Source organism: Salmo trutta, unplaced genomic scaffold, assembly GCF_901001165.1.
Source record: "Salmo trutta unplaced genomic scaffold, fSalTru1.1, whole genome shotgun sequence".
Classification (NCBI taxonomy): domain Eukaryota; kingdom Metazoa; phylum Chordata; class Actinopteri; order Salmoniformes; family Salmonidae; genus Salmo; species Salmo trutta.
The window spans coordinates 129155-156763 of NW_021822753.1; the positions used below are offsets into that span (position 1 = coordinate 129155).

The window sequence follows — 27609 nt, forward strand, 5'->3', positions numbered from 1 at the left end:
TACTGATTGTTCCAACATTTATTTCATATTTCCTCTCAACAGTGTTGTATCCAAACACACAGTGTATCTCTTATACAAACCTATACAACATGTTTCAATTGCATCAATGTTGGTTCGTAGTAGTAGTAGTAGTAGTGCATAATTCACTTTCCAACAGGGATAGTGTATCAACAAATATATGAACAATGCAGAATCGATACTACAGTACAAAGATAAGTTACAATAAAAAAGTAGTTCTCCATATAAAAAACTAAATCATTTAAAATAAATACAAAACTAGTTCTTTACACTTTATTCAATACATTATTACAAAACATCTGAACTAAATTCATACAAATAGGGAGGGTATCCCAGACCCAGCCTAGACACTCTGGATATATAAACCCAGATTCAGCCTAGACACTCTGGATATATAAACCCAGATTCAGCCTAGACACTCTGGATATATAAACCCAGATTCAGCCTAGACACTCTGGATATATAAACCCAGATTCAGCCTAGACACTCTGGATATATAAACCCAGCCTAGACACTCTGGATATATAAACCCAGACCCAGCCTAGACACTCTGGATATATAAACCCAGACCCAGCCTAGACACTCTGGATATATAAACCCAGCCTAGACACTCTGGATATATAAACCCAGATTCAGCCTAGACACTCTGGATATATAAACCCAGATTCAGCCTAGACACTCTGGATATATAAACCCAGATTCACCCTAGTAGTCGACACTGTCTTCCTATCTCCAGTGGTTGGGCTATAGGCTGTGAAGCTACTGTCACTGTTGACATCACACCCTGTCCCCAATATATTCCTCTCAAGGGTCTGGCCCAAGGTAGCGCACTACATACAGAATAGGGTACTATTAGGGGGAGGACAGTGTGGTTCAGTGTAGTGTGCTGTCATCACACCTATCCCCTAGAGCAGTACACTATATATTGTTTATTTGACCATTTTACCGGTTTAGGACATAGTGTGTGTCAGTGGTGTTCTCTTCCCCCAGAAGTCATCCTTCCTCCTCTTAACAGTAGTGCACTACATAGGGAATAGGGTGCCATTTGGGATGTATTGTGAGGGGGGTCAGTGCTTCCTGTTATCTCTTCCCCCAGAAGTGGTCCTTCCTCCTCTGGGCTCGGTCCAGGACCTGGGAGGCCATGGAGCAGGATGCTGCTGACCTGGATGAGATCTGGGACATCCTGTCATCTGGAGGGTCACCAAGGGTCAAGGGTCAGAGGTTAGTCAGGTCAGGGGCAGAGTGATCAGCTGACTCCCAAAGATTTACAACCTCAGCTATCCTTTATGTTTTATGTCATGGAGATATTGAAGCAAATGTCTCATTTTATTTCGTGTAAGAGGGGGTGTCACTTCACTTGTATCAAGATTTTAACACTGAAATTACCCCCAAGCCTTCCTTTAACACTGAAATTACCCCTAAGCCTTCCTTTAACACTGAAATGACCCCTAAACCTGCCTTTAACACTGAAATTACCCCTAAGCCTTCCTTTAACACTGAAATGACCCCTAAGCCTGCCTTTAACACTGAAATGACCCCTAAACCTGCCTTTAACACTGAAATGACCCCTAAGCCTGCCTTTAACACTGAAATGACCCCTAAGCCTGCCTTTAACACTGAAATGACCCCTAAACCTGCCTTTAACACTGAAATGACCCCTAAACCTGCCTTTAACACTGAAATGACCCCTAAGCCTGCCTTTAACACTGAAATGACCCCTAAGCCTGCCTTTAACACTGAAATGACCCCTAAACCTGCCTTTAACACTGAAATGACTCCTAAACCTGCCTTTAACACTGAAATCACCCCTAAACCTGCCTTTAACACTGAAATGACCCCTAAGCCTGCCTTTAACACTGAAATGACCCCTAAGCCTGCCTTTAATACTGAAATGACCCCTAAACCTGCCTTTAACACTGAAATGACTCCTAAACCTGCCTTTAACACTGAAATCACCCCTAAACCTGCCTTTAACACTGAAATGACCCCTAAGCCTGCCTTTAACACTGAAATGACCCCTAAGCCTGCCTTTAACACTGAAGAACAACATCAGTCTAGTTAGTCTACTTGTGATAAACTGAGCTTTAACTTATCCAGAAGTCTAGGACACCAGAGGGGTATACTACAAAACAGGATAAAGGAGTTAGCCAGATAAAAAATAAAATATATATTTCTAAGCCTGAAATGGGCATGTTTAATTGATTCAACAACCAAAAACACATATCTAAGTTTAGGTTTCTTAATGAACCAGAAAATGTACATATTATCAGACTAATGTGAAGAAGCTTGTTGCTGCTACATTACCTTCATCATCAGACTAATGTGAAGAAGCTTGTTGCTGCTACATTACCTTCATCATCAGACTAATGTGAAGAAGCTTGTTACTGTTACATTACCTTCATCATCAGACTAATGTGAAGAAGCTTGTTGCTGTTACATTACCTTCATCATCAGACTAATGTGAAGAAGCTTGTTGCTGCTACATTACCTTCATCATCAGACTAATGTGAAGAAGCTTGTTGCTGCTACATTACCTTCATCATCAGACTAATGTGAAGAAGCTTGTTGCTGTTACATTACCTTCATCATCAGACTAATGTGAAGAAGCTTGTTGCTGCTACATTACCTTCATCATCAGACTAATGTGAAGAAGCTTGTTGCTGCTACATTACCTTCATCATCAGACTAATGTGAAGAAGCTTGTTGCTGCTACATTATCTTCATCATCAGACTAATGTGAAGAAGCTTGTTGCTGTTACATTACCTTCATCATCAGACTAATGTGAAGAAGCTTGTTGCTGCTACATTATCTTCATCATCAGACTAATGTGAAGAAGCTTGTTGCTGCTACATTACCTTCATCATCAGACTAATGTGAAGAAGCTTGTTGCTGCTACATTACCTTCATCATCAGACTAATGTGAAGAAGCTTGTTGCTGCTACATTACCTTCATCATCAGACTAATGTGAAGAAGCTAGTAGCTGTTACATTACCTTCATCATCAGACTAATGTGAAGAAGCTTGTTGCTGCTACATTACCTTCATCATCAGACTAATGTGAAGAAGCTTGTTGCTGCTACATTACCTTCATCATCAGACTAATGTGAAGAAGCTTGTTGCTGCTACATTACCTTCATCATCAGACTAATGTGAAGAAGCTTGTTGCTGCTACATTACCTTCATCATCAGACTAATGTGAAGAAGCTTGTTACTGTTACATTACCTTCATCATCAGACTAATGTGAAGAAGCTTGTTGCTGCTACATTACCTTCATCATCAGACTAATGTGAAGAAGCTTGTTGCTGCTACATTACCTTCATCATCAGACTAATGTGAAGAAGCTTGTTGCTGCTACATTACCTTCATCATCAGACTAATGTGAAGAAGCTTGTTGCTGCTACATTACCTTCATCATCAGACTAATGTGAAGAAGCTTGTTGCTGCTACATTACCTTCATCATCAGACTAATGTGAAGAAGCTTGTTGCTGCTACATTACCTTCATCATCAGACTAATGTGAAGAAGCTTGTTGCTGCTACATTACCTTCATCATCAGACTAATGTGAAGAAGCTTGTTGCTGCTACATTACCTTCATCATCAGACTAATGTGAAGAAGCTTGTTGCTGTTACATTACCTTCATCATCAGACTAATGTGAAGAAGCTTGTTGCTGCTACATTACCTTCATCATCAGACTAATGTGAAGAAGCTTGTTGCTGCTACATTACCTTCATCATCAGACTAATGTGAAGAAGCTTGTTGCTGCAACATTACCTTCATCATCAGACTAATGTGAAGAAGCTTGTTGCTGCTACATTACCTTCATCATCAGACTAATGTGAAGAAGCTTGTTGCTGCTACATTACCTTCATCATCAGACTAATGTGAAGACGCTTGTTGCTGTTACATTACCTTCATCATCAGACTAATGTGAAGAAGCTTGTTGCTCTTACATTACCTTCATCATCAGACTAATGTGAAGAAGCTTGTTGCTGTTACATTACCTTCATCATCAGACTAATGTGAAGAAGCTTGTTGCTGCTACATTACCTTCATCATCAGACTAATGTGAAGAAGCTTGTTGCTGCTACATTACCTTCATCATCAGACTAATGTGAAGAAGCTTGTTGCTGCTACATTACCTTCATCATCAGACTAATGTGAAGAAGCTAGTGGCTGTTACATTACCTTCATCATCAGTTCCACAGCCACCACCAGGACACAGCAGCAGCTCAGACGTCCTCAGGCCTAAATTACCTGGAGTAGAGAAGACAATAGTTGTTGTTGTTTAGGGGTTACGTGTAAATGCCTAGATAACAGTACATTTTAGCGTTCCATGTTATTACACATGATGCACAATACTGCTGCAGTTATAGTCTGTTGTCTTCCAATCAACTCCATAGTAGTTTCTATCTCAGGTGTTTCTACCCCTGGTGTTTCTACCCCAGGTGTTTCTACCCCAGGTGTTTCTACCTCAGGTGTTTCTACCCCTGGTGTTTCCACCTCAGGTGTTTCTACCTCAGGTGTTTCTACCCCTGGTGTTTCTACCCCTGGTGTTTCTACCTCAGGTGTTTCTACCTCAGGTGTTTCTACACCAGGTGTTTCTACCCCTGGTGTTTCTACCTCAGGTGTTTCTACCTCAGGTGTTTCTACCCCTGGTGTTTCTACCTCAGGTGTTTCTACCCCTGGTGTTTCTACCCCTGGTGTTTCTACCTCAGGTGTTTCTACCTCAGGTGTTTCTACCCCTGGTGTTTCTACCTCAGGTGTTTCTATCTCAGGTGTTCCTACCCCTGGTGTTTCTACCTCAGGTGTTTCTACCCCTGGTGTTTCTACCTCAGGTGTTTCTACCTCAGGTGTTTCTACACCAGGTGTTTCTACCCCAGGTGTTTCTACCCCAGGTGTTTCTACACCAGGTGTTTCTACCTCAGGTGTTTCTACCTCAGGTGTTTCTACCCCTGGTGTTTCTACCTCAGGTGTTTCTACCCCTGGTGTTTCTACCCCTGGTGTTTCTACCTCAGGCGTTTCTACCTCAGGTGTTTCTACCCCTGGTGTTTCTACCTCAGGTGTTTCTACCTCAGGTGTTTCTATCTCAGGTGTTTCTACCCCTGGTGTTTCTACCCCTGGTGTTTCTACCTCAGGTGTTTCTACCCCTGGTGTTTCTACCCCAGGTGTTTCTACCTCAGGTGTTTCTACCTCAGGTGTTTCTACCCCTGGTGTTTCTACCTCAGGTGTTTCTACCCCTGGTGTTTCTACCCCAGGTGTTTCTACCTCAGGTGTTTCTACCCCTGGTGTTTCTACCCCTGGTGTTTCTACCTCAGGTGTTTCTACCCCTGGTGTTTCTACCCCTGGTGTTTCTACCTCAGGTGTTTCTACCTCAGGTGTTTCTACCCCTGGTGTTTCTACCTCAGGTGTTTCTACCCCTGGTGTTTCTACCCCTGGTGTTTCTACCTCAGGTGTTTCTACCTCAGGTGTTTCTACCCCTGGTGTTTCTACCTCAGGTGTTTCTATCTCAGGTGTTCCTACCCCTGGTGTTTCTACCTCAGGTGTTTCTACCCCTGGTGTTTCTACCTCAGGTGTTTCTACCTCAGGTGTTTCTACACCAGGTGTTTCTACCCCAGGTGTTTCTACCCCAGGTGTTTCTACACCAGGTGTTTCTACCTCAGGTGTTTCTACCTCAGGTGTTCTACCCCTGGTGTTTCTACCTCAGGTGTTTCTACCCCTGGTGTTTCTACCCCTGGTGTTTCTACCTCAGGTGTTTCTACCTCAGGTGTTTCTACCCCTGGTGTTTCTACCTCAGGTGTTTCTACCTCAGGTGTTTCTATCTCAGGTGTTTCTACCCCTGGTGTTTCTACCCCTGGTGTTTCTACCTCAGGTGTTTCTACCCCTGGTGTTTCTACCCCAGGTGTTTCTACCTCAGGTGTTTCTACCTCAGGTGTTTCTACCCCTGGTGTTTCTACCTCAGGTGTTTCTACCCCTGGTGTTTCTACCCCAGGTGTTTCTACCTCAGGTGTTTCTACCCCTGGTGTTTCTACCCCTGGTGTTTCTACCTCAGGTGTTTCTACCCCTGGTGTTTCTACCCCTGGTGTTTCTACCTCAGGTGTTTCTACCTCAGGTGTTTCTACCCCTGGTGTTTCTACCTCAGGTGTTTCTACCCCTGGTGTTTCTACCTCAGGTGTTTCTACCTCAGGTGTTTCTACCCCTGGTGTTTCTACCCCTGGTGTTTCTACCTCAGGTGTTTCTATCTCAGGTGTTTCTACCCCTGGTGTTTCTACCCCAGGTGTTTCTACCTCAGGTGTTTCTACCTCAGGTGTAGGCCTATTATTCTGAAAATAAACTAAATGGGGGTGTGGGGGGAGGGGTTCTGGAGTGGAGTCAGGAATGGAGGGAGACGTGAGGAAGAGAAAGAGGTGAAGGACTCGGGGAGAGAGAATGGGAATTCCCCCAGTTGTGATACTCTGGCATCGACTTCTGTATCTTTTGTCCTGAGGAGAAAGAAGCAGCTAGGAACTACAACCCTAGACAATATCTGGGCTGGCGGGAAGGAATGAGGAGCGGACTACAACTCTGTTTCCTGCTCACGTCCAGGTTATGCTATTCAACAGGTAGCCTGGTGGCAGATCTGTTGGTGAGACAGCAACAGATCTGGGTATATGCTACTTACATAACCTACCTTGGAAGTGACAACTTGACAGGACAGTACAAACAGATCTGGGACCAGGTTTTGTCATGCAACAGTAGAATATGCTGAGAAAAGCCACAAACTGTAAAGATGTCTCAGCAGTAGAGAGAGAGAGAGAGACCCCACCCCACAGGGACTCAGTCAAACAGACTGACCTATATACTGTGGAGATGACGGAAACCTGACACACACACCTCCCATTAACAGTAAATGACGCTCGTTGTCACATTTATATGATCATTTAAGTCTCGTAAACTGTCTTTGATGAGGCAACGCAGTGTTTTGATTGGCCCATAACTATAGGATGATGATGTGATGGGACAACGTCACACAGATTGAACTAAAGTTGCAGATACAGCATCCCAAATGCCAGTAATGTAAAAGTGGTTTGATCAGTCAAAAACCAAGGAAATTTATATTTTCAGTTCAACTGCTGACGCTGTTTGTAGACAGATAGTATCACACTACTACAGTAGGTACCAGGACAGTTACCATTATGACAGATAGTATCACACTACTACAGTAGGTACCAGTAGGTACCAGGACTGTTACCATTATGACAGACAGTATCACACTACTACAGTAGGTATCAGTAGGTACCAGGACAGTTACCATTATGACAGATAGTATCACACTACTACAGTAAGTACCAGTAGGTACCAGGACAGTTACCATTATGACAGATAGTATCACACTACTACAGTAGGTACCAGTAGGTACCAGGACAGTTACCATTATGACAGATAGTATCACACTACTACAGTAGGTATCAGTAGGTACCAGGACAGTTACCATTATGACAGATAGTATCACACTACTACAGTAGGTACCAGTAGGTACCAGGACAGTTACCATTATGACAGATAGTATCACACTACTACAGTAGGTACCAGTAGGTACCAGGACAGTTACCATTATGACAGATAGTATCACACTACTACAGTAGGTACCAGTAGGTACCAGGACAGTTACCATTATGACAGATAGTATGACACTACTACAGTAGCTACCAGTAGGTACCAGGACAGTTACCATTGTGTTGGAACTCTGGGTCTCTGAGCGTCCCCTGGATGCGGTTAACAGGTGGAGGGACGGCGGCGTTGGGTCGCCCGCCGGTGGTGCGTTTACGGGAGGGTTTGGCCTCCGGTGGAGGATCAGGGGGGTTCTCTGGAGAGGTCTCCCCAGACCAGGAGTCCTCTCTCAGGGGGAGGGGGTCCACAGTGGTCACCCCTGCTGCTGGAGAGGACCGGGGCTGGTTCAGCTCCTCATTCTGATCGAGACACAACATCAGATTCACTAACTAACAAGACTAGAGGCACCTATAACACAGATAGCATTAACAAGACTAGAGGCACCTATAACACAGATAGCATTAACAAGACTAGAGGCATCTATAACACAGATAGCATTAACAAGACTAGAGGCATCTATAACACAGATAGCATTAACAAGACTAGAGGCATCTATAACACAGATAGCATTAACAAGACTAGAGGCATCTATAACACAGATAGCATTAACAAGACTAGAGGCACCTATAACACAGATAGCATTAACAAGACTAGAGGCACCTATAACACAGATAGCATTAACAAGACTAGAGGCATCTATAACACAGATAGCATTAACAAGACTAGAGGCACCTATAACACAGATAGCATTAACAAGACTAGAGGCACCTATAACACAGATAGCATTAACAAGACTAGAGGCATCTATAACACAGATAGCATTAACAAGACTAGAGGCACCTATAACACAGATAACATTAACACGACTAGAGGCACCTATAACACAGATAGCATTAACAATACTAGAGGCATCTATAACACAGATAGCATTAACAAGACTAGAGGCATCTATAACACAGACAGCATTAACAAGACTAGAGGCATCTATAACACAGATAGCATTAACAAGACTAGAGGCATCTATAACACAGATAGCATTAACAAGACTAGAGGCACCTATAACACAGATAGCATTAACAAGACTAGAGGCACCTATAACACAGATAGCATTAACAATACTAGAGGCACCTATAACACAGATAGCATTAACAAGACTAGAGGCACCTATAACACAGATATCATTAACAAAACTAGAGGCATCTATAACACAGATAGCATTAACAAGACTAGAGGCACCTATAACGCAGATAGCATTAACAAGACTAGAGGCACCTATAACGCAGATAGCATTAACAAGACTAGAGGCATCTATAACACAGATAACATTAACAAGACTAGAGGCATCTATAACACAGATAGCATTAACAAGACTAGAGGCATCTATAACACAGATAGCATTAACAAGACTAGAGGCATCTATAACACAGATAGCATTAACAAGACTAGAGGCATCTATAACACAGATAGCATTAACAAGACTAGAGGCACCTATAACACAGATAGCATTAACAAGACTAGAGGCACCTATAACACAGATAGCATTAACAAGACTAGAGGCACCTATAACACAGATAGCATTAACAAGACTAGAGGCACCTATAACACAGATAGCATTAACAAGACTAGAGGCACCTATAACACAGATAGCATTAACAAGACTAGAGGCACCTATAACACAGATAGCATTAACAAGACTAGAGGCACCTACAACACAGATAGCATTAACAAGACTAGAGGCACCTACAACACAGATAGCATTAACAAGACTAGAGGCATCTATAACACAGATAGCATTAACAAGACTAGAGGCATCTATAACACAGATAGCATTAACAAGACTAGAGGCATCTATAACACAGATAGCATTAACAAGACTAGAGGCACCTATAACACAGATAGCATTAACAAGACTAGAGGCATCTATAACACAGATAGCATTAACAAGACTAGAGGCATCTATAACACAGATAGCATTAACAAGACTAGAGGCACCTATAACACAGATAGCATTAACAAGACTAGAGGCACCTATAACACAGATAGCATTAACAAGACTAGAGGCACCTATAACACAGATAGCATTAACAAGACTAGAGGCACCTATAACACAGATAGCATTAACAAGACTAGAGGCACCTATAACACAGATAGCATTAACAAGACTAGAGGCACCTATAACACAGATAGCATTAACAAGACTAGAGGCACCTACAACACAGATAGCATTAACAAGACTAGAGGCACCTACAACACAGATAGCATTAACAAGACTAGAGGCATCTATAACACAGATAGCATTAAGAAGACTAGAGGCATCTATAACACAGATAGCATTAACAAGACTAGAGGCATCTATAACACAGATAGCATTAACAAGACTAGAGGCACCTATAACACAGATAGCATTAACAAGACTAGAGGCATCTATAACACAGATAGCATTAACAAGACATAGGTACAACCAGCCCGGGACAATGTTCTTATCTTAGTCGAACCACTAGCAAATACAATCAATCAATCAATTGGATTTGTAAAGGTTTTTTACATCAGTACAGCAGTTATATCACAAGGTGTTTTTACAGTAACCCTGCCTAGAAATACTACAAGATGTATCTTCTCACCAAGGAAAAGCTCTACCCACTATCCTAATATCCAGTGGTGTAGTTGTTACCTGTCTGGCTGCTCGTTGTGGCGAGGTCAGAGAGAGGTGTTTAAATGGGGAACGGGTTTTACCCAACGGAGGTTCACTTCTCTTCACCCAACCATTAGCCTCCATCTTAGGAGGAGACACTAGGATCGCCCCTCCTGACAAGACATTAGACAAGGTTATCACATTTACCCTCTGGGGGATCAATAAAGTTTTTTTTCAATTCAACACAGAACAGAAGTAATGAACCATGCTTTGATCTTGGCTGTGATATGTGGTTGTTTTGCTACTAAACTGAATGGTACTGTCTATAAGATGCTCTGGATATGAGTGTCTGCTAAATGATTCAATTGTCGTGTAAAATGTTGAAAATAGTGAGTTTAGTGTATTATATTGATGTGACCCATAACTGAACTGTGAAGATAAAGAGTTTCTGAAAAAGTGTAGGCTGGATGCAAGCTAATGTGGGAAGATGATGCGTCTGACATCGGTATGTTTCACCTAGTTTATGGTCATGGTGAAACTGCCTCAACACAGTAGTTAGTTGGTATGTTTCCACTATCACCTAGTTTATGGTCATGGTGAAACTGCCTCAACACAGTAGTTAGTTGGTTTGTTTCCACTATCACCTAGTTTATGGTCATGGTGAAACTGCCTCAACACAGTAGTTAGTTGGTTTGTTTCCACTATCACCTAGTTTATGGTCATGGTGAAACTGCCTCAACACAGTAGTTAGTTGGTTTGTTTCCACTACACCTAGTTTATGGTCATGGTGAAACTGCCCCTGGAGACAAACCCAGACTGGACCGGATCACACACTGCCCCTGTAGACAAACCCAGACTGGACAGGATCACACACTGTCCCTGGAGACAAACCCAGACTGGACCGGATCACACACTGTCCCTGGAGACAAACCCAGACTGGACCGGACCACACACTGCCCCTGGAGACAAACCCAGACTGGACCAGACCACACACTGTCCCTGGATACAAACCCAGACTGGACCGGACCACACACTGCCCCTGGAGACAAACCCAGACTGGACGGGACCACACACTTCCCCTGGAGACAAACCCAGACTGGACCGGACCACACACTGTCCCTGGAGACAAACCCAGACTGGACCGGACCACACACTGCCCCTGGAGACAAACCCAGACTGGACCGGACCACACACTTCCCCTGGAGACAAACCCAGACTGGACCGGACCACATACTGCCCCTGGAGACAAATCCAGACTGTGCCGGACCACACACTGCCCCTGGAGACAAACCTAGACTGGACCGGACCACACACTGCCCCTGGAGACAAATCCAGACTGTGCCGGACCACACACTGCCCCTGGAGACAAACCCAGACTGGACCGGACCAGACCACACACTGCCCCTGGATAATTTATTTGATTGTTTTTGTACCAGTAACCCCTCTCTCTCTCAACAAAAAAAAACTGAATAAAAAGTTATTCACAAAAACAAAAAATATATAAAAATAATATGTCAACAATATATTTGCTAGGTTACCAGTGGCTGGAGTAGTCAGGTCGTTACTAGGTTACCAGTGGCTGGAGTAGTCAGGTCGTTGCTAGGTTACCAGTGGCTGGAGTAGTCAGGTCGTTGCTAGGTTACCAGTGGCTGGAGTAGTCAGGTCGTTGCTAGGTTACCAGTGGCTGGAGTAGTCAGGTCGTTGCTAGGTTACCAGTAGCTGGAGTAGTCAGGTCGTGGTGAGTTCTCTGAACAGTAGCGATCCTTTGCAGTGTGGGTGTGGGCATCCTGCCACCCTCTCTGGAACTGTGGGAGCCTGCTACAGACGACGAACGATGGTCCAGCACCCTCAGCCTAGAACACAGACAGACAGACAGACAGACAGACAGACAGACAGACAGACAGACAGACAGACAGACAGACAGACAGACAGACAGACAGACAGACAGACAGACAGACAGACAGACAGACAGACAGTGTGTTGAATCAACATGCATTGAGGAAATGCAACTGTGTGGTCTCTAAAAATGGTAGCTCCTGAAATAAGTAACAAAATGATGATCGTCTCCAATATGGATAACAACAGAGTGGAGGTAACAGAACTGACCGTCTCCAATATGGATAACAACAGAGTGGAGGTAACAGAACTGACCGTCTCCAATATGGATAACAACAGAGTGGAGGTAACAGAACTGACCGTCTCCAATATGGATAACAACAAAGTGGAGGTAACAGAACTGATCGTCTCCAATATGGATAACAACAGAGTGGAGGTAACATAGAACTCAAAGCCACTCAGTAAAAGCATAAATCAACAGGAAATGGAGAGGGAATGAAACAACCACATACTCATCCTTTCTCTCCTTTCTCTCTTTCTCCTCTTCTTCCTCTCTCTTCTCCTCTTCCTTCTCCCCCGTTCCACCCCCAGCCCCTGTCTCCTCCTCCCAGGCTAGTCTCCTCTGAACAGGTAGGGTAAGGGCTCCAGGGTTAGGGTGACCAGGGGGGCCTGCTGTGTTCCCAGCCCCCCGGGTGGAGCTCCTTCTACTGGACACAGGGGTGAGGGGAGGGGGTCCGGCTACGGAGCTGGAGCTACTGTCAACCCTACAGACACACAGGGAGAGGAGGAAGGAGGGAGAGGAGGAGGGACACACAGAGAACATAACCTTAATAGGTCAGATTTATTAAGACCCCAGTAAAGGACTCTCAGCATCAGTTCCCCCTACTCCATATAGCTTGGTCAACCAACCACCTAGCTCTGTGACTTCTACCCAGAAATATGTGGCTCTGCTTCTAAGTCAAATCATTTGGCTACACTTGATTTCAATTTCATTCTATGCTTACAGAGGTCCGGTTTTGAGGCCCAGAGTTGCATCCCATCTATGAGAAACCCTGAGACAGGCTTACTACACATCCAGCACCACACTAAAGACATGCTAATGTCATGCTATAGCCAGCTCTGTGGTCTGTCTCCCTCACCTAGCGAGCTCCAGAGCCTGGGGGGTAGGGCTCCTGCTGCTGTCTTCCTCCCGGTCCCCTGAACCTGTCCCAGAGCTGAGGTTAGAGGAGGAAGGGGTGGAGGCCTCCCACAGCTTGTTCTGGTCCGACAGGATCTGGTTGAGGTGGAGGCGGGAGAAATGGGTCCCCCACGCCCTCTGTCTGTAGGCCTCTGCCTTCTTACGAAGCTCTCGCACCTGGGAGGATGGTTGATTGATTGGTTGGTCGACTGATAGCATTCATTTGATCATTAAAAGTAGCAAGCTGCTCCAGCCAGACAGTTGGGACAGGGCTCAGTCACAACACAGCTTCTTTATTTTATATAGCTGGAACCTAGCCTGGTGCCGGTCTGTTTCTGCTCTCTGGTCAACTAACTTATGGAATCATCATACCAAACATGTTTGGCTTGACAATGATAGAAATGGAGACGGCAAGAGCACAAACTGATCTTGGACCAGGTTATGGTTTAAATCCAGTTGCTGAAGAACTTCATATGAATACTGTACAGAAGCATTTCAAGCACATTAACAGCACATGGTAAGGGGGGCCTTGCAGGATCTGTGGCATCACATTAACAGCACATGGTAAGGGGGGCCTTGCAGGATCTGTGGCAGCACATTAACAGCACATGGTAAGGGGGGCCTTGCAGGATCTGTGGCATCACATTAACAGCACATGGTAAGGGGGGCCTTGCAGGATCTGTGGCAGCACATTAACAGCACATGGTAAGGGGAGCCTTGCAGGATCTGTGGCAGCACATTAACAGCACATGGTAAGGGGGGCCTTGCAGGATCTGTGGCATCACATTAACAGCACATGGTAAGGGGGGCCTTGCAGGATCTGTGGCAGCACATTAACAGCACATGGTAAGGGGGGCCTTGCAGGATCTGTGGCATCACATTAACAGCACATGGTAAGGGGGGCCTTGCAGTATCTGTGGCAGCACATTAACAGCACATGGTAAGGGGGGCCTTGCAGGATCTGTGGCAGCACATTAACAGCACATGGTAAGGGGGGCCTTGCAGTATCTGTGGCAGCACATTAACAGCACATGGTAAGGGGGGCCTTGCAGTATCTGTGGCATCAGAAGCAAAGGCAGCAAACTCATGTTTAGTTGTCGTTCTTTTAGCTGCAAAGTCAACTTTCCTCTGATACTGATCACATAATCAGAGCTCTGTGAGTAAACGCTTTGCCTGATACTGATCACAAAAATCAGAGCTCTATGAGTAAACACTTTCCTCTGATACTGATCAAAGAATCATAGCTCTGTGAGTAAACACTTTGCCTGATACTGATCACAAAATCAGAGCTCTGTGAGTAAACACTTTCCTCTGATACTGATCAAAGAATCAGAGCTCTGTGAGTAAACACTTTGCCTGATACTGATCACAAAATCAGAGCTCTGTGAGTAAACACTTTCCTCTGATACTGATCACAAAATCAGAGCTCTGTGAGTAAACACTTTCCTCTGATACTGATCACAAAATCAGAGCTCTGTGAGTAAACACTTTGCCTGATACTGATCACAAAATCAGAGCTCTGTGAGTAAACACTTTCCTCTTGATACTGATCAAAGAATCAGAGCTCTGTGAGTAAACACTTTCCTCTGATACTGATCACAGGTGTGTGGTAGAGAGAGTTCTAAACACAGAAAGCGTTATCAATAGCTTTAAGACATATACAATGATGCAACAGATGACTGACAAGCAGGCAGAGGCCATATCGTCTCTTTCATGCACACAAGCAAAGCCAGCGCACGACACAACACACACTGAGCTGGCATCTGGACCCAGGCTGGCATCTGGACACAGTCTTCCTCCCAAATGGCAGTTCCTTATATAGTACACTACTTTTGACCAGGACCCATATGCCTCTAGTAGTGCACTATTTAGGGAATAGACTGATAGACTGGTAAACTGATAGACTGGTAGACTGACAGACTGATGGACTGGTAGACTGATAGACTGGTAGACTGGTAGACTGATAGACTGATAGACTGATAGACTGGTAAACTGATGGACCGGTAGACTGATGGACTGGTAGACTGATAGACTGATGGACTGGTCGACCGGTAGACTGATAGACTGGTAGACTGGTAGACTGATGGACTGGTCGACCGGTAGACTGATGGACTGGTAGACTGGTAGACTGATAGACTGATAGACTGGTAGACTGATAGACTGGTAGACTGATAGACTGGTAGACTGATGGACTGGTAGACTGATAGACTGGTAGACTGATAGACTGGTAAACTGATGGACCGGTAGACTGATAGACTGATAGACTGGTAGACTGATAGACTGGTAGACTGATAGACTGGTAGACTGATGGACTGGTAGACTGATGGACTGGTCGACCGGTAGACTGATGGACTGGTCGACCGGTAGACTGATGGACTGGTAGACTGATAGACTGATAGACTGGTAGACTGATAGACTGATAGACTGGTAGACTGATGGACTGGTCGACCGGTAGACTGGTAAACTGATAGACTGGTAGACTGATAGACTGGTAGACTGATAGACTGATAGACTGATAGACTGGTAAACTGATGGACCAGTAGACTGATAGACTGGTAAACTGATAGACTGGTAAACTGATGGACTGGTAGACTGATAGACTGGTAGACTGATAGACTGGTAGACTGATAGACTGGTAGACTGATATATTGATAGACTGGTAAACTGATCGACTGGTAGACTGATAGACTGATATATTGATAGACTGGTAAACTGATGGACTGGTCGACTGGTAGACTGATATATTGATAGCTAGAAGGACTTTGGAGAAGGGTTGATCTTAACTACTTTTCAACAGAATCAATTAGAGGTAGGTTACACTGAAATTCAACAGAAAATCCTCATTCAGCTGAAAAACAAAACATATCTTTCTGTCCTCATTGATTTCCTCAATTAAACTAGAGCCCAATAGAAAGGACTTTGAGCCCAATCCTGGAGTGGTACATCAGACCAATCAGACTTGGTATCACCGTAGCCCATCTAATGGTCCTAATAATTCCTTCATTATATTGGTGTGTATTAAACTACTTTACTTAGAAGACAATGGCAATCATTTTCTAGAAAGTTCTTCCACCTCTAGACTATATTTAGTACATTTCCATGAAGTTTATGGGCCAGGTTTCCACGTACCGTACAAGGCAAGGTACGGTTAACCACTCAGCATATTCAGGTTGAATGGAAAGAAGAACGCTGTCTAACCAACCTCCTGCTGACTCACTGTACTGATGCTGACACTGCCTGAAACACACACACACACACACACACACACACACACACACACACACACACACACACACACACACCACACACACACACACACACACACACACACACACACACACACACACCACACACACACACACACACACACACACACACACACACACCACACACACACACACACACACACACACACACACACACACGCACCGTGTTCTCATACAAGCACGCACACACATACACGCACGCACACTCACAATTAATCTTTACAGCAACCTATCAGAGCAACAATTTCAGGCCTAGATCTCAGGTAAGGAGCCTTTCTGAAAATTAACAATCTCAGGCCTAGATCTCAGGTATGGAGCCTTTCTGAAAATTAACAATCTCAGGCCTAGATCTCAGGTATGGAGCCTTTCTGAAAATTGACAATCTCAGGCCTAGATCTCAAGTATGGAGCCTTTCTGAAAATCAACAATCTCAGGCCTAGATCTCAAGTATGGAGCCTTTCTGAAAATTAAAAATCTCAGGTATGGGGCCTTTCTGAAAATCAACAATCTCAGGTCTAGATCTCAGGTATGGAGCCTTTCTGAAAATCAACAATCTCAGGTCTAGATATCAGGTATGGGGCCTTTCTGAAAATCAACAATCTCAGGTCTAGATATCAGGTATGGGGCCTTTCTGAAAATCAACAATCTCAGGTCTAGATATCAGGTATGGGGCCTTTCTGAAAATCAACAATCTCAGGTCTAGATATCAGGTATGGGGCCTTTCTGAAACTCAACAATGGAAACTATTTTTGCCCATTGTATTGTTTCTAAGGTGGATACACAGGTGTTCTGTTCACTCATGTATCATCACTCAGTTTGATGTAAACGTGAGAGGAGGGAAGGGGTCATTGCCAACAGCCAAAAGAGAAGGAAGGTACAGCAGAACAGCGGGGAGACTAGACCATGTTACCTCGTGATACCAAACGTGACTATGCTGACTGTCACGCCCCTGCAATGGAGGATGGGAAGAGAGAATGTGTTAAAGAGACTTCAGCCATGTCCATGACATTTACTTAGTTCCTGTAGGTCATTACTTTATACAATAACTACACTGACCTCCTCTCCTACCGTGGTAAACACTGTAATAACTACACTGACCTCCTTTCCTACTGTGGTAGACACTGTAATAACTACACTGACCTCCTCTCCTACTGTGGTAGACACTGTAATAACTACACTGACCTCCTCTCCTACCGTGGTAGACAGTGTAATAACTACACTGACCTCCTCTCCTACCGTGGTAGACACTGTAATAACTACACTGACCTCCTCTCCTACCGTGGTAGACAGTGTAATAACTACACTGACCTCCTCTCCTACTGTGGTAGACACTGTAATAACTACACTGACCTCCTCTCCTACCGTGGTAGACAGTGTAATAACTACACTGACCTCCTCTCCTACCGTGGTAGACAGTGTAATAACTACACTGACCTCCTCTCCTACTGTGGTAGACAGTGTAATAACTACACTGACCTCCTCTCCTACCGTGGTAGACACTGTAATAACTACACTGACCGCCTCTCCTACCGTGGTAGACACTGTAGTAACTACACTGACCTCCTCTCCTACCGTGGTAGACAGTGTAATAACTACACTGACCTCCTCTCCTACCGTGGTAGACACTGTAATAACTACACTGACCTCCTCTCCTACTGTGGTAGACACTGTAATAACTACACTGACCTCCTCTCCTACCGTGGTAGACAGTGTAATAACTACACTGACCTCCTCTCCTACCGTGGTAGACAGTGTAATAACTACACTGACCTCCTCTCCTACCGTGGTAGACACTGTAATAACTACACTGACCTCCTCTCCTACCGTGGTAGACAGTGTAATAACTACACTGACCTCCTCTCCTACTGTGGTAGACACTGTAATAACTACACTGACCTCCTCTCCTACCGTGGTAGACACTGTAATAACTACACTGACCTCCTCTCCTACCGTGGTAGACAGTGTAATAACTACACTGACCTCCTCTCCTACTGTGGTAGACACTGTAATAACTACACTGACCTCCTCTCCTACCGTGGTAGACAGTGTAATAACTACACTGACCTCCTCTCCTACCGTGGTAGACAGTGTAATAACTACACTGACCTCCTCTCCTACCGTGGTAGACACTGTAATAACTACACTGACCTCCTCTCCTACCGTGGTAGACAGTGTAATAACTACACTGACCTCCTCTCCTACCGTGGTAGACACTGTAATAACTACACTGACCTCCTCTCCTACCGTGGTAGACACTGTAATAACTACACTGACCTCCTCTCCTACTGTGGTAAACACTGTAATAACTACACTGGCCTCCTCTCCTACCGTGGTAGACAGTGTAATAACTACACTGACATCCTCTCCTACCGTGGTAGACAGTGTAATAACTACACTGACATCCTCTCCTACCGTGGTAGACAGTGTAATAACTACACTGACCTCCTCTCCTACCGTGGTAAACACTGTAATAACTACACTGACCTCCTCTCCTACCGTGGTAGACACTGTAATAACTACACTGACCTCCTCTCCTACCGTGGTAAACACTGTAATAACTACACTGACCTCCTCTCCTACCGTGGTAGCCTTGACCCAGGCTCCGTCCTTATATATGTAGTTCAGCGGAGAGCGGAAGTTGGCGTTATACTCTGACTTCACCTTTCTGGAGAGAGGGACATAAACACAGAGACAGGCCAAGTCAGATAATATATTCAGTGATCATTTAGCATTGCACTTGGCATTATCATTTCTAAACTAAAATGTATTAGTTGAATAGGCCACATGTCCAAACCCTGCTGCTGTCCATTGGAGAAGTTCCATGTGATTCTCAGAGAGAGAGAGTGCAGTGTTACCAGTAATTATTACCAAAATACTGCATGACACATAGCAGGAACTGAAGATGGAAAGAGACAATATACAATACATAAGAGAGTTCCTATTACTGACAGTTTGCCTCTCTCTTCCCCCCCCCCTACTTCCCCTTCCCCACCACTGATCTCTGACTCCAGGTGAAGTTTCCCAAAGGGACAGTTCTAGGATCAGCTCCCCCTCCCCCAATCCTAACCTTAACCATTAGTGGGAAGAATGCTAAATAAACCCAGGATCAGCATGTAGAGGTAACTTCACCCTACAATCTACCTTGTAATCACAACTGACTGCTGATCTCACCTGTGGGGAAGATGTGCCTTCTGGGGGCTCTGTGACTTCACTTCCTGGTCCGCCTGCTGCTCCTGAGGCTGTGGAACTGGAATGTTCTCCTCTACGATGCTGGACTTTCTCTCTCTCTCTTCCCTCTTCTTCTTCCGCTTGCTCTGATGTCATCATCGCAACAAACAGAACAGAGCCATTCATAAAGGCTGCGTCGTCCCAAATGGCACCCTATTCCCTACATAGTGCACTACTTTTGACCAGAGCCCTATATAGGGAATAGGGTGCCATTTGGGATGCAACCAGTCAGTCAGTCAGAGGAATCTGGGTATAGAACCAGTGGAACCAGTACAGAAATATCACCAACCCTCCTGTACACTCCAGTGGGTGTATCCAGCGTGGCATGTGGAGTACATTATCTAAATAACTCGTTTATTTATTTTCATATTGGAAGTTTTAAGTGTTCATTGTATTCCTCTTTCATATTGGAAGTTCTAGGTGTTCATTGTATTCCCCTTTCATATTGGAAGTTTTAAGTGTTCATTGTATTCCTCTTTCATATTGGAAGTTCTAGGTGTTCATTGTATTCCCCTTTCATATTGGAAGTTCTAGGTGTTCATTGTATTCCCCTTTCATATTGGAAGTTCTAGGTGTTCATTGTATTCCCCTTTCATATTGGAAGTTCTAGGTGTTCATTGTATTCCTCTTTCATATTGGAAGTTGTAGGTGTTCATTGTATTCCTCCAAGGGGTTTTTGAAATGTCAATAAACAGAGAAAGGCCTTGCAGTCTATGTCCTAATGTATCCTCATCTTCCCAGAAATCAGTTACAAATACTTGTCATAAGTAAGTGGGGCTATCTGCTTCCTTATTGAAATACAAAAGGTACCGGTGAAGATATTGCCAACGCTGGGAGTATTATATTGTGGCCTAATCTTGGCACCCAGATCTGGTTTGAGTGCTGGTCTCTGGCCAGCTACTACACGTTTGATCTGATCAGATCTGGTTTGGCTCAGATCAGATCTGGTTTGAGTGCTGGTCTCTGGCCAGCTACTACACGTTTGATCTGATCAGATCTGGTTTGAGTGCTGGTCTCTGGCCAGCTACTACACGTTTGATCTGATCAGATCTGGTTTGAGTGCTGGTCTCTGGCCAGCTACTACACGTTTGATCTGATCAGATCTGGTTTGGCTCAGATCAGATCTGGTTTGGCTCAGATCAGATCTGGTTTGAGTGCTGGTCTCTGGCCAGCTACTACACGTTTGATCTGATCAGATCTGGTTTGAGTGCTGGTCTCTGGCCAGCTACTACACGTTTGATCTGATCAGATCTGGTTTGAGTGCTGGTCTCTGGCCAGCTACTACACGTTTGATCTGATCAGATCTGGTTTGGCTCAGATCAGATCTGGTTTGGCTCAGATCAGATCTGGTTTGAGTGCTGGTCTCAGGCCAGCTACTACACGTTTGATCTGATCAGATCTGGTTTGAGTGCTGGTCTCTGGCCAGCTACTACACGTTTGATCTGATCAGATCTGGTTTGAGTGCTGGTCTCTGGCCAGCTACTACACGTTTGATCTGATCAGATCTGGTTTGAGTGCTGGTCTCTGGCCAGCTACTACACGTTTGATCTGATCAGATCTGGTTTGAGTGCTGGTCTCTGGCCAGCTACTACACGTTTGATCTGATCAGATCTGGTTTGATCTGATCAGATCTGGTTTGAGTGCTGGTCTCTGGCCAGCTACTACACGTTTGATCTGATCAGATCTGGTTTGAGTGCTGGTCTCTGGCCAGCTACTACACGTTTGATCTGATCAGATCTGGTTTGAGTGCTGGTCTCAGGCCAGCTACTACACGTTTGATCTGATCAGATCTGGTTTGAGTGCTGGTCTCTGGCCAGCTACTACACGTTTGATCTGATCAGATCTGGTTTGAGTGCTGGTCTCAGGCCAGCTACTACACGTTTGTAAAGTCTGTTACATAAGAGGTTGAATAAATCAATTACCAGAACAAAGACTGAGTTGTAGTGTGGAGTGAGTAGAAGTCGGAAGTACCTTTGATGCTTTCTCAGGTGAAACATTCTCTCTCTGGAACAGAGGTACCTGGTCCCCGTCTACATCGCTGCGTAGCCGTGGTCCTCTGGGAGGAGGAGAAGCTTTAAAGTTCCTGCTGTACTCACTCTCCAACACCACCACCGGGTTAGACTTGAAGGGAGGGATGGACCGGTGGCTGGTGTACAGCATCTGGAGAAGACCATGCAGGAAATATACTGTAACTCATCGTTGATTCATACTCAAATACTCTGCTACCATCTACTGGCTGTTTGGCAAAACAGTATCTCTGCTCCACAGCTTGTGTAGATAGGCTATCTCTCAAACTAGTCATTTGTTTTGACCCTGGGCAACCCTGGGCAACACAGTGACTGAGGTCTGGTTTCAATTATGGACTCTTTTGGCATAGAGGAACTACGTCACTTCCTACATCCCTACTTTATCCCCTTGAATAAAATACTCAATTGTAGCTAGCAAGACAGAGATCACAGAGGTTATAGTTCGCAAGTAGATACCTACTCAGTTATACAACTGAATGCATTCAACTGAAATGTTTCGTCCACATTTAACCCAACCCCTCTGAATCAGAGAGGTGCAGGGGGCTGCCTTAATCAACATCCACATCTTTGGCTCCCAGGGAACAGTGGGTTAACTGCCTTGTTAAACCACTGTTTTTACCTTGTCAGCTCAGGGATTCGATCCAGCAACCTTTCGGTTACTGGCCCAACGCTCTAACCACTAGGCTACCTGCCGCCCCAGTAGCTAGTTTACATCAACTACCTCAACTAAAACCACTGCATAGTTTGGTTTTAAATCACAGCGTTCTGGCATGTCTGCCTCGTGATTTGTTAGGCGAGTCCCCAGAATTGTTCCCCCCTTATCGACGTAGGTAGTGACGTAAGTTCCTCTAGGCCAAAAGACTCCATCATTAAAACCAGATCCTAGTCACTGTGTTGCCTACGGTCGGGCTTTCAAGACTAACTAGTAATGGGGCAGAAGGGGTGACCAACCCTGGGTTCAGGGTGTAACAGGAAGCAGTGAATCTTACTTAATACCTGTGCATATAGCCCTCTATGACCAGGACATGCCTATACATGTGAAATGTATGGCTATCAGGGCTTTAACATGGATGTTACGGATGTTTGGGGTTGTATACGTTCAGACAAGATGAGGATATGAGTGGAACAACGAACACCTGTTCTGCAGCCAGCAGTGGGGAGGCGTGGCCAGCTACAGGAGTCTTCCACGGAAACTGTTTCCTGTACTCTGAGTTCTGTAGTCCAGTCCTCTGTCCAGACGACTTCAGCCCTGCCTTCCTCCTCAACACATGGTCAACCTGGAATCACATTTCTCACTTTACTACACAGGTAACTAGTAATAACTCACTGTCCGTCATTGTAAATAAGACTTTGTTCTTAACTGACTTGCCTAGTTAAATAAGGGTTAAATACATTTTAAAAACTGTCTGCTGCACAGGCCACAGGCTGCTTAGAAGGCCTGGGTCAAATACGTGTGTCAAACGGTCCTTTCAAATACATGAGCTGCACTTGATTTAGTTTGCCTGGTACAATGGAGCCAATGGAATAGTCTCAAAAGTGCAAACCCCAAGCTAAATCGAGCACATGTATTTGCATACATGAAATAAATAACAACCATTCTCACCCCATTGAAAGCTTGGTCCTGTCTCTCTACAGTAGCCAGGGGGCTCCGGGTACGGGTCTGGCCCTGAAGAGTGATCGGGCCTCGTTGGGGGTCCCCTGGAGGAGGGGGACCCCTAGGGGCCAGAGGGGTGTGGACTCTCTCTGGGGTAGGAGCCAGGGGAGAGGTACCAGGTCTGGGGGTCTCATCCCGTCTCTGTGGGGGCTCTGTGGTGGTGGGGTTCCATTGGAAGGAGCTGGATACCTGGAGCGTGTGGGAGGAGGGCACCTTCCTCTTGGACAGAAACTGAGGCTCTCGACTGATACCTGATGTAATATGGATAGAAGGAGAGATGATAGTGTCTATACTGATACCTGGTGTAATATGGATGATAGAAGGAGAGATGATAGTGTCTCTACTGATACCTGGTGTAATATGGATGATAGAAGGAGAGATGATAGTGTCTCTACTGATACCTGGTGTAATATGGATGATAGAAGGAGAGATGATAGTGTCTCTACTGATACCTGGTGTAATATGGATGATAGAAGGAGAGATGATAGTGTCTCTACTGATACCTGGTGTAATATGGATAGAAGGAGAGATGATAGTGTCTCTACTGATACCTGGTGTAATATGGATGATAGAAGGAGAGATGATAGTGTCTCTACTGATACCTGGTGTAATATGGATGATAGAAGGAGAGATGATAGTGTCTCTACTGATACCTGGTGTAATATGGATGATAGAAGGAGAGATGATAGTGTCTCTACTGATACCTGGTGTAATATGGATGATTGACCATGTGGCTCAGATGGTAGACCATGGTGCTTACAAAGCCAGGGTTGTGGGTTCTATTCCCACCGAGGACCAGTATGTAAATGTATGCACTCACTATGACTAAAATGTAAATAGTAGAAGAATAGTAGAGCTGGGCTCAGTGCTTTAAAGATGAAGATGCATGACAGGAATATGAATGATGGTTGATATGTTAACTTGGCATATTATACTGTTACCGGGTCATATAGACCCCTTTCTGTTTTTGCAAGAATTGCTGCAGGAAGGGCGATACACGCAAGTTGGTGACAGAACACACACAAAAAAACACCTCTCTTTACATGTTGCTTATGAGTGCATTTCACACTACTTTTGGATTATAACTGGATTTTAAGGCTTGTATGAATGTCCTGCTTAATATAAAGTGTGTGTCATCATCGCAAATTCGACTGCATTATATATATATTTTTTTAAACACTTGAACTTCAACCAGTAAAATGTCTCTTAGGGGAGCTTTTGCTACAGCCTACAGTATGTCAATGATCGTTAACATTCTAGCCAACAACTGCTGCATTTGCAAAGTTCACATCCAAATATAATCTTAGCGACTGTTCAGGCAAGAATCAAAACATAACTGTAAGCGTATGAGAAGCCAAAAAAGTTATTTTGTTTAGAAGTAATAAAAACTTAAATTCAGGCTATGTTGAATTGGCGCAGATGGCGACAGCTTTTTTTCATGCAGCCAAGAGTCACGGTCATCTGTGCGTGACGTCAGTGTGTCGTGTACTGGAAAAGGGTCTATATCAATCAATCAATCAATAAATCAATAAATCTTACCCATCTGGTCAGATGGAAGTCCAGCTAAGGGCATCCGTCGCTGAGGAGAGGTGCTTCTGGAGCGCGCTACCCGGAGTTTAAATTTCTTCTTGTACTCACTGATGCCCTGTGCATGTGAGTGTGACAATCCAAACATTAGGAAATAGCATAGGAATACATGACTTACTATAGTGTTTAAGTGGGATATATTTAGCAAATAGCATGCCTTTTAAAAGAACTGTAAGCATCATTCATGCACAAACATTTGCATGATTCGGGTTGGTCAGATGTTGCCTAGGAAACAGATTGGCTCCATTTGTTTGAAGTAAATCTGTGAACTGAGATTGCAGCTAAAGCATATCTAGCAAGTTAGCAGCTGTATAGGCCTCAGTTTCTAAACCATACTGTCTTTATCCAGGCTGATTCATCATACTAACGCCATAAACCATACTGTACTGTCTTTATCCAGGCTGATTCATCATACTAACGCAATAAACCATACTGTACTGTCTTTATCTAGGCTGATTCATCATACTAACGCAATAAACCATACTCTACTGTCTTTATCTAGGCTGATTCATCATATTAACGCCATAAACCATACTGTACTGTCTTTATCTAGGCTGATTCATCATACTAACGCCATAAACCATACTCTACTGTCTTTATCTAGGCTGATTCATCATACTAACGCCATAAACCATACTGTACTGTCTTTATCCAGGCTGATTCATCATACTAACGCCATAAACCATACTGTACTGTCTTTATCCAGGCTGATTCATCATACTAACGCCATAAACCATACTCTACTGTCTTTATCTAGGCTGATTCATCATACTAACGCCATAAACCATACTGTACTGTCTTTATCTAGGCTGATTCATCATACTAACGCCATAAACCATACTGTACTGTCTTTATCCAGGCTGATTCATCATACTAACGCAATAAACCATACTGTACTGTCTTTATCTAGGCTGATTCATCATACTAACGCAATAAACCATACTGTACTGTCTTTATCCAGGCTGATTCATCATACTAACGCCATAAACCATACTGTACTGTCTTTATCCAGGCTGATTCATCATACTAACGCCATAAACCATACTGTACTGTCTTTATCTAGGCTGATTCATCATACTAACGCAATAAACCATACTGTACTGTCTTTATCTAGGCTGATTCATCATACTAACGCCATAAACCATACTGTACTGTCTTTATCTAGGCTGATTCATCATACTAACGCAATAAACCATACTGTACTGTCTTTATCTAGGCTGATTCATCATACTAACGCAATAAACCATACTGTACTGTCTTTATCTAGGCTGATTCATCATACTAACGCCATAAACCATACTGTACTGTCTTTATCTAGGCTGATTCATCATACTAACGCCATAAACCATACTGTACTGTCTTTATCTAGGCTGATTCATCATACTAACGCCATAAACCATACTGTACTGTCTTTATCCGGGCTGATTCATCATACTAACGCAATAAACCATACTCTACTGTCTTTAACTAGGCTGATTCATCATACTAACGCCATAAACCATATTAAACAAATCCTTTATTGCCCTTTACAATGTCATGCAGTTGATTAATTTATTTGAAGCCTAGAACATGCGCGTTACTAAGCCTCTCTATTTATCAATAAAAAGAGGAAATAGCCGCTGTTAGCCACTGGCAGCTAGTTGACGTTAGCTTATCCGCTTTAGACCATTGTAACGTGTTAGTAAACACTTAGCTAACCAAGCTAATAACCGACACCTAGGAGGTGGGATTTGATTGTTTCCCCGTCTAGCTAGCTATACCTGCAATCGTCGAAGATGGTTTATCCGATGTAATCGCAATGCACGATGTTAGTAAACTAACATTTATTTGTGCGAATGAAACAATGTTTTTAATTTCTGTATCAATCGAAACCTCTTCTCCTCACTGAAGCGGTGACGTAGATACTCGACGTCGTGTAGAAAACACTGCGCTAACCAAAGCCAAGAGCTGCATTTCTGTTGCACTCGTTCAATGAAAAGTACATTTGTTTACCTTGAAATGTACTGGCATTTTTATTTATTTTTTTTGATAAAGTTCTGCAGGCGTTTGGGAGAAGTGTGTCTGTGTTTTCCAGCTAGCTGTTATTGTTGAAAGTTGAAGTTACTTCTGCGAGGTTTCCCTGGCAACGCGCTGCGGCGTCCATCGAGCTGCGCATGCGTGATCATACCTGTTGTAATTTAGAGGGGTCGCCATGTGTCATAGCTATGCTTCAACTGGTGACACATTTCCCTCCCGTCTTCATTTCCACCACAATAGAATAGAATACAATAGAATAGGGACTTTTGCTAGATGTCCATGTTGTGTCATGGACATGCACTTGGACAACTTCACACCATCTATGGACTGATATGGCGCCGGTGAGGATGGCTGCTGTTTTATGGGCTCTTAACCAACCATGTTATTTTTTGACGTTTTCATCTTAAATCAGTCATGAATCACCTTGTGACAGAGGGAATGGAAGCTTGTTGTGTGATTCAGGGAGTGACAATTGAATGCAAGCTTCACAAAAACATTGGGTAACAGGGTTGACATGTTACACTCGACTTGTTCAGTTTTCCTCCACAAAACAGCAGAAAATGACCAAAAGTAGTA

At 44.1% G+C, this 27609-nt stretch overlaps 1 protein-coding gene and 1 long non-coding RNA gene across 8 annotated transcripts; one reads left to right on the forward strand and one right to left on the reverse strand.

Annotated features, from left to right (window-relative positions):
• On the reverse strand, positions 1 to 27043 carry LOC115184179 (nuclear protein MDM1). 7 transcript variants are annotated; one of them, XM_029745201.1, is made up of 15 exons: positions 27010 to 27043; positions 24970 to 25075; positions 23380 to 23681; positions 22913 to 23053; positions 21721 to 21909; positions 19693 to 19835; positions 19102 to 19186; positions 17432 to 17470; positions 13218 to 13432; positions 12591 to 12842; positions 11956 to 12095; positions 10282 to 10415; positions 7732 to 7969; positions 4209 to 4277; positions 1 to 1208 (listed from the first exon to the last, which is right to left on the reverse strand). In XM_029745201.1, the coding sequence occupies exons 1-15, from the start codon at positions 27025 to 27027 to the stop codon at positions 1099 to 1101; spliced, it is 2181 nt and encodes a 726-aa protein (XP_029601061.1). In that variant the 5' UTR covers positions 27028 to 27043; the 3' UTR covers positions 1 to 1098. The 7 variants fall into 7 exon arrangements, with proteins under 7 accessions (XP_029601061.1, XP_029601059.1, XP_029601063.1 ...); XM_029745199.1 differs by having other exon boundaries at positions 19090 to 19186; XM_029745203.1 differs by lacking the exon at positions 17432 to 17470.
• LOC115184180 (uncharacterized) lies at positions 11740 to 12013 on the forward strand. Its single transcript, XR_003874217.1, has 3 exons — positions 11740 to 11775; positions 11811 to 11915; positions 11951 to 12013. It is a non-coding gene; the product is annotated as an uncharacterized LOC115184180 (long non-coding RNA).
• Positions 27044 to 27609: the final 566 nt, after the last annotated feature.

Excerpts from the sequence above, each read along its gene's own strand:
- LOC115184179 (XM_029745196.1), bottom strand. Across the intron at positions 23,682-24,969 it reads ACTTCCATCTGACCAGATGG|GTATCAGTCGAGAGCCTCAG; the intron begins GTAAGATTTATT and ends ATATTACATCAG. Across the intron at positions 21,910-22,912 it reads CACTGCTGGCTGCAGAACAG|ATGCTGTACACCAGCCACCG; the intron begins GTGTTCGTTGTT and ends GGTCTTCTCCAG.